General features: G+C 37.7%; 1 protein-coding gene across 1 annotated transcript; it reads left to right on the plus strand.

The window, feature by feature from the left end:
• The first annotated feature begins 7309 nt into the window (after positions 1-7309).
• On the plus strand, positions 7310-7771 carry LOC141628311 (uncharacterized). Its single transcript, XM_074441470.1, has one exon. The coding sequence runs from the start codon at positions 7310-7312 to the stop codon at positions 7769-7771; it is 462 nt and encodes a 153-aa protein (XP_074297571.1).
• Positions 7772-8106: the final 335 nt, after the last annotated feature.

Consider the following 8106-nt stretch of genomic DNA (forward strand, 5'->3'; position numbering starts at 1 on the left):
ACCACCTTCTTCTTGGGTATAAGAGTAATGATTGTAACATTAGCTTGTTTGGGCATCAAGCTAGTTCTGAAGAAATCAGAAACAGCCAGACAAAGATCATCAGCAATGATATCCCAAGTAGCTTTAAAGAATCCAGATGAAAAACCATCAAGCCCAGGGCTTTATTAAAATCAATGGAGAAAAGAGAAGACTTGAGTTCTTCCCTGGGGATTGGGGAATGAGCTGAGCACTTTCAGTAGAGTCCACACAAGTACCAGAAGTAATAATTTCTAGATTAATTGCTTGAACAACCTGAGATGACCCCAACAGACGCTCATAGTAGGCAACAAATGCATCACCAACATCATGAATCCCTTTGTGAGTATGGACATTAACATCCTGAATTTTCCCAACAAATTGACTTTGCTGTCTTTCATTAATTTTGGTAAAGAAAAACTTAGAGTTAGTATCATTATGCTTGATGCCATGGGCTTTTGGCCTTTGAACCAAAATCTTAGCTTCAGTATCTTTTAATTTCCAAAATTCTTGGGACAAAGTTTTCTCCCTGGCAATAAGGGTACTAGAGAGAGGGTCCAATTGCAAGTCTTTAAAACATAGAGCAAGGTCCTTCTTTTTGTCCTTAATCCTTTGATGGATATTGGAAAAACTTTCAGAGTGAAGTTGCTTAAGAGCTACTCTATTATTTTTGAGTTTAGACATGAGTCTATGCATAGAATTTTCAGTTACACTACAATTCCAAGCTTCAGACACCTTGCCCCTAAAATTAAGGTGATCAATCCAGCAATCTAAAAATTTTAATTGTTTTTTGGGAGCAGGTCATTAGAAAAAGAAAGAGGTGCAGGATAGTGGTCATAAATACCAGGAGGCAAGAATTGAGCAGAGGTTTGAGTGAAAGAATGCAGCCAATCAAAGTTAACCAAGACCCTATCCAGTTTGGAGTACACTCTAGTGGATATGTCCTGTTTATTATACCAAGTAAAATCATTGCCTGACCCTTGTATGTCATCTAACCCACAAGCAGTAAGACAATTATTAAAGTCAGACATGTCTTTCAAATCAGGAGGACACATCCAAAGCTTTTCATGTACATATCTGACAATGTTGAAGTCACCCATGGAAACCCAGGGCCCAACTATAGATGACATAGTAGTCAGACTAGTCCATAGTTCATGTCTTTTGCTGCCATAAACCAGAGACAGATGAAAGGTCCTACCAGTGACCAAGTGGTGAACATGGCAATGCAGAACCTGAGCCTGATCCCGAAGGACAGAAAGCTTGACAGTAGAAGGATTCCACAGGAGCCATATCCTTCCATTATACTAACTATTATAGTTACAATGAGAAGCATACCTACTGAATTTATTCCTCAGAATGTTATGAGCTCTCTTCTGTTTAACCCTAGTTTCCAACAAACCAAGGATATCAAGTTTATTATCTTTTAGAAAATTAACTACCTCTAATTTCTTGGCCAACTTATTGAGGCCCCTTATATTCCAGATGAAATTATCATGGGATATGGTTGTTAGGGGGGTTCTCAGCCAAAGGGACATCCTCTATTTGATCATCTTCCAAATCCTCCTTAGAATACTCAAGGACCTCGAATCTGTTAGGAGAAAGGACGGGAGAATCTTGGATAGTACTAGCCATCTGAGAATTGCTAGCCACTAAACAGGAGGAGAGGATCATCTGAGAATTCCAAATCCTCCTTAGGAGGAGAGGCAGAAGACTTATCCAGACGAGGATCGAGAACCTAGCATACTGCATTCTGAGTTCACCCCATCCTTCAAAGTAACTGACTCATCAACCACAGGAGCTGAGGTATCACCTAGTAAGTGGCATTCTAAGGCAGCAGGCTGATCAAAGGCAGCAACCACAGGTGGGGCAGTACAGAAGGTCTAAAGACCTGCTTCTTCTTCTTCTTACCAGGACCCTCCTTTGGGGAAAACACACCTCCCTTAGTGGCAGGCTCACAAACTGCAGGAGCAGGTTCACCTTCTAAAGGAACAACAACAACAGGTTTGTTTCTCTTACAATTGCTGTCAGTGTGCCCTAGTTTGTGGCAGGTTTTATAAAAATATAGTAGCCACTCATAGACTATCCTTTGGGTGGACTGCCCAATGAAGGGGGAATTAATGATGATATGGTCAGGTAACTCCTTAGAAATATCCACCTCCACCAGAATTCTCGCAAAAGAGAGCCTAGCTTTACATGTAGTGTGGAGGTCAGCAAATAATGGCTTGCTTATTTTACTTGCCATCTTGCTAAGTATGGAATCAATCCACATGTAAGGATCTAAATCTGGTAATAAGATCCACGTGGGAACAATAGCAACCTTTTCCATGATACAAGAAAATTCTGGAGTCCATTGCTTGAGAATCAAAGAATTGGCCCCAATTTTCCATGGTCCATCCCTCAAAACTGCATTCATAGCTTCTTCAGAATCAAACTTGAAACTAAACCACCCTTTTTTAAAGTATTGCACCATAGGAAGAGGGCCAAAGTTCCAATGTTTTTGTACAAATTCTGAAACAATCTTGAGGGTAGGTTTTGCCCCAAGAATGTTTTCCATTAGGGTAAATTTCCACTTTGCAATCTCATCATGAATTTCCTCCATGTGAATTATCAATTTCAGTAGAATTAACACTATCCTCATCAAAGTACAAATCCATGCCCTTATGCTTACCCTTAGTAACCTCTGCCCAATTACGACCCCCATTTTTCTTAGAGTTAGGGTTAGGGTTTACAGGAACAGCAATTGAAGGCACAACAGAACTAGCAACATTATTATGTACTAAATCAGCAGTCATATAAGGAGAAACAACAAGAATACCAGGAATAGAAACCAGAGGTTCAACAATGGCGTCCTCTGTTTTTAGTGTAGTAGATGAATTAAGTCCATTCGCGATACAAGCAGGATTAGACAAAATTCGCACAGAAGTAGGTGACACAACATTCACAGGAGCCATGGAAGTAGATAAAGCTCGGAGAATTTCATCATTTACCGTTCTAGCACTTTGAAGACTAGAACGATTTATAGAAGAATTCGCACGAGAAAGGGAGAAATCAGTACCATTAGAGTCGAGATCATGCAAGGAACCAGCTGAAAGACGTGATTTAGGCGGTCGACCCCTTCCTCGAGTCATGGTGAAGAAGAAGCTTAACAATGGCGGTGCTTCGTTCTTGAGAGAATTCTCAACTGACTAGAGAGAGAAAGTCGTGGTGTGGGAACTGAATCCCATCTATTATTGTTATTATTATTATTATTATTATTATTATTATTATTATTATTATTATTATTATTATTATTATTATTATTATTATTATTATTGTTGTTGTTGTTGTTGTTGTTGTTGTTATTGTTATAGTTGTTGTTGTTGTTGTTGTTGTTATTGTTATTATTGTTATTATTTTTATTGTTATTGTTATTGTTATTGTTACTGTTATTGTTACTGTTATTATTATTATTATTATTATTATTATTATTATTATTATTATTATTATTATTATTATTATTATTTTGCAGAAAAGCAAGGATCTATATTCAATAAATCAAATAATGAGAATACAAGACCCGTTCCACCCTTCCATAAAGGAGATCAGAATGATCCCCTAAGTATACATCAAAGAAGAAAACCCATATAAAGAGCACACGTGCTCGAGCAACAAATATAATCTTAGCGCATATAGATTCAGGAGGTACAATAACCCCCATAAATACTCAATTGTTTCTTTCACACCAAATGTAATATATGGTAGCTAGCAAGCCACCCCGTTGCCAGCCATGGAGAGGGTGTCCCCCTCGTACATGAGTGCAATAGTAATGCATAACCTAAGCTAAATTCAAAGAGTAGTAATCCAATCCCAGTCAGCCAGAAACATGGTTCCAAACAACAGAAGAAAACGAGCAGGTGAAGAAAAGATGACCCACGTCCTCACTATGTCTTTTACAAAGCACACAACGATTTGGAATGCAGAACCCTCTTTCTACAACCTTATCTGTAGTTGGCAGTTTATGGAGGATTGCCAGCACAGCCATGAAAGAATGCCTTGAGACACAGGCTCTGTCAAATGAACAAATGAAACTTCTTGCCATTGATCTTCGCTTGCATCTTTGTTCTTGTTTACAGAGAAAAAAGGTTTAAACTCTTCACCCGCATCCTAGAGCTGCTTGATCGACTTATCTTTTGACAGTATTGTACCAGGGAACACTAGCAGCAGCAGCCCTAAGCAAATGATACATTCTATTTGTGGAGAAAGTACCATTTGCAGAACATTAGTTAATCCAAGCAACCCCTTGATCATAGGAACCGGCTCTTGAAACTAGGATATTTTTCATCTTGACAACATTATTCCAGTACCATGAGTGACTGATACTAGGTTAATCATGCCAGAAGTCTCCACCTTTCAAAATATATTTGTGAACCCACCTAGTCAAGAGACAGGCAGGTCTATGCATGAGCTTCCAAATCCACTTCATCATTTGAGCACTATTCCAACTCAGAATCTCCTTAATGCCTATGCCCCCTTCTCTTCGTGGCTGGAAAATAGCCTTCCAACTCATAAAAACATGCCTCATATGACCTTACTTAATGCCCCACAAGAAATCTTTGCATATTTTATTAATCTTCTTTATAATACCCTTTGGCAAGAGAATACTTGCCCTCCAAAAATTGTTCAGGCCAAAAATCAGAATTTATAAGACTTGATTTACCTGCATAACTGAGGGAGTGATGTGCCCAGTGTATAATTTTAGCCCTGACCTTGTCTAAGAGTGGATGGTACATATCATTGGCCAGCCTAGCATTGAAAAAAGGGATCCCCAGATATCTGAATGGGAGCTCCCCCTCAATGAACCCTGTGTCTTCCAGAATGAGCCTCTTTACCTCTTCATTAACCCCACCAAAGTACAAGCTAGTCCTAGCAGGGTTTGCTTGAAGTCCAGACAAGTCATCAAAAAGAGCAAGACAATCGGCAACTCCTTTAACTGAAGGTAAGTCACCTCTAGTAAAAACAAGCAGATCATCTGCAAAAACCAGATGAGTTAAATTTAATTGGACACATTTTGGATGGTATGAGAAGCCGTCATGCCTAGGCAAACCCCTAAGTAGTCTAGACAGCATCTTCATGCAGATGACAAAGAGATATAGGGAGAGAGGATCCCCCTGCCTAAGGCCTCTTTTCCCAGGAAAGAATCCCTCAGTCCCTCCATTGATTTGCAATGAGAAATAAGGAGTAGAGATACAAGGCATGATCCAGTTAACAAACTTCCAAGGGAACCCAAGCTGAAGCAAAGTGTTCTTAAGAAAGTCCCAGCTAACTGAACCAAAGGCTTTTCTGATGTCCACTTTTAACAAGCATCGAGGTATAAGGTATGCTCTACCATATCTTGAAGCCAACTCATGTGCCATCATTGTGTGGTCAAATAAATCCCTATTAGCTACAAAAACAGCTTGCTCAGAGCCTATGATGCAATCAAAAACAGTCTTAAGCCTATTGACCAGAATTTTGCCCACAACCTAATAGAAGGTGGTGCAGCATGCAATTGGCCTAAAGTCTTTGACAGTAGAGGGTGTGTCCATTTTAGGGATCATAACAAGCAAAGTAGAGGTGGCAGCTTTTGGCAAAGTAACCTTTCTGGAAGAATTCAAACACAACTTCTTTGAAGTCATGTCCCACAATGTTCCAAGCATCCAAGAAAAAGCCTGGGGAGTAGCCATCAGTGCCAGGACTCTTGTTTCTATCAATGCTTTTTAGTGCATCAAGAATTTCATTTGATTGCACTAGATGAACAAGACCCTCATAGTATTCCGCAGGAAGTAACCCTTGTACAAAGAGCTCAGGGAGCAGAGTCTTAAATGGAGAAGAAGAGCCTAGCAAACTTTGATAGTAAGAGACAAAGCCTGCAGCAACCTCCTGCAATTCAGTCCTCATAATTCCATTATCATCCAATATGCTGCCAATGGTGTTTTTGACTTTCCTCACAGCTATCTTGGAATAAAAAAACTTGGTACCAGAGTCATTTAATTTAAGATCATGGACTTTAACCCTCTGTTGAACATCCTGGATTTCAGCTTTCTTAAGACCAAGGTATTTGTGAAGAAGCTGCTTTTCAGTGAGAAACAGATTGTTGTCGTGAGGTTCCTATGGAGTTGGGATTGGCATGTAAGGAGCTCTTGCTTTGTAGCTCTCACTCTAGTAAAGAGTATACTAAAAGAAGAGAGGTGCAAATTCCTCAATGGCCCCTCAAGTTTCTTAAGCTTCTGGAAGAGACAAGAAATCTTCCCCCCAAAAAATCCTGCAGGCCAATGCTCTTGGATATTGGACATGAATTGAGGAGAGAGTCCCCAACGATTCATGTACTTGAAAGTTTTCATATGGGGAGGACTAGAATCATAGATGTTGACAAGGCTAGGAGAATGATCAGAGACTCCTGCCACCAAGAAATCAGCAGTTGAGGTGACATTTTCCACCCAAATCTTATTAGTGAGCACCCTATCCAACTTGGCCCATCTTGACCCATCTCCTTATTTATTATTCCAAGTGAAGTGATACCCTGTAGCTGGATGATCAGCAAGCCTACACCCATCTAAACAATCACCAATTCAGACATGTCAGCAATGTGAATGTGATCACTTCCCAACCTCTCCTCCATAGTAAGAACAACATTAAAATCCCCAGTACATATCCACGGATGGGAGACACTAGAGGAAATATCCAGCAGATCATTCCAAATAATAGCTCTCTCCATTCATGTATTAAAAGCATAGACAAAAGTCACCTCATACATTATTATTATTATTATTATTATTATTATTATTATTATTATTATTATTATTATTATTATTATTATTATTATTATTATTGTTATTGTTATTATTATTATTATTACTATCATTACTATTACTATCATTATTACTATTATTATTATTATTACTATTATTATTTTTATTATTATTATTATTATCATCATTATTATTATTACTGTTATTATTATTATTATTATTATTATTATCATCGTCATTATTATTATTATTATTATTATTATTATTATTATTATTATCATCATTATTAGTATCATCATTATTAGTATCATCATTATTATTAGTATCATTATTATTATTATTATTATTATTATTATTATTATTATTATTATTATTATTATTATTATTATTATTATTATTATTATTATTATTATTTTAAGGAGTTGTTAAGACAGAACAATGGACAATATAGTATTAGGTCTGGCTATGTTTGGCTGAGACCTGATGGTGCTAAAAGTGACTGGTATCAGTGGGCACTCAATTCTTGGATGACTCATAAACATGGGTTTATTTGTTGGGTTGCTGGACATGGGAAACTGTTAACTCAAGATCGCCTGGAGAGGATGCAGATTATCACTACAAATAGCTGCTATCTCTGTGATGCACAGGCTGAATCACATGCTTATCTTTTTTTTAACTGTGAGTATAGCAGGAAATGTTGCCAGCTGGTTTCTAGATGGTGTAAGGATGTGATACCTGAGGAGGGCTGTATTCTCTGGTGGTGTAGGAAGAGGTATCGTTCTCTCTACAGGAAGAAGGTTATGGGGTGTGTTATAGCTGGTTTGTTATACCATATATGGCATGCTCGAAATGTTGCTAGGATGGACTGCCTGATGATAAGACCTGAGCAGCTGCTGAGGGTACTACAGAAAGATGTTAGATTTCGAATTAGAAAGTTTATGGAAAATTGTAAGGATAGAACAATTAAGACTTGGATGAGTAATTTGTAAGGTAATGAAGGAAGTTAGTTAATAACTACGCCTTCGAATTGTATGTTTGGATTTTATTCTTAATGACAACTTACATTTTCCCAAAAAAAAAAAAAAAAAAAAAAAAAAAAAAAAAAAAAAACACTTCCCTTTGCCTACACCAGTTAGACGCCTATCATAACCAACCCGGCTCATTTTATATTTTATTATTTATTCCCGTCTCATAACATAATCTCTTAATTTACTAGATATAATTTATAAAACATATTTCATATTTTACCATTGAGTAACCTTTGACCGAGTCTCAGAAGTACGGGGTATTACAACCAGTATAGCATCTTATGCTTGGGGGTGCC

The sequence above is a fragment of the Silene latifolia genome, chromosome Y (genome assembly GCF_048544455.1).
Source record: "Silene latifolia isolate original U9 population chromosome Y, ASM4854445v1, whole genome shotgun sequence".
Taxonomy (NCBI): domain Eukaryota; kingdom Viridiplantae; phylum Streptophyta; class Magnoliopsida; order Caryophyllales; family Caryophyllaceae; genus Silene; species Silene latifolia.

Excerpts from the sequence above, each read along its gene's own strand:
- LOC141628311 (XM_074441470.1), top strand. The coding sequence starts at position 7,310 with ATGACTCATAAACATGGGTTTATTTGTTGGGTTGCTGGACATGGGAAA.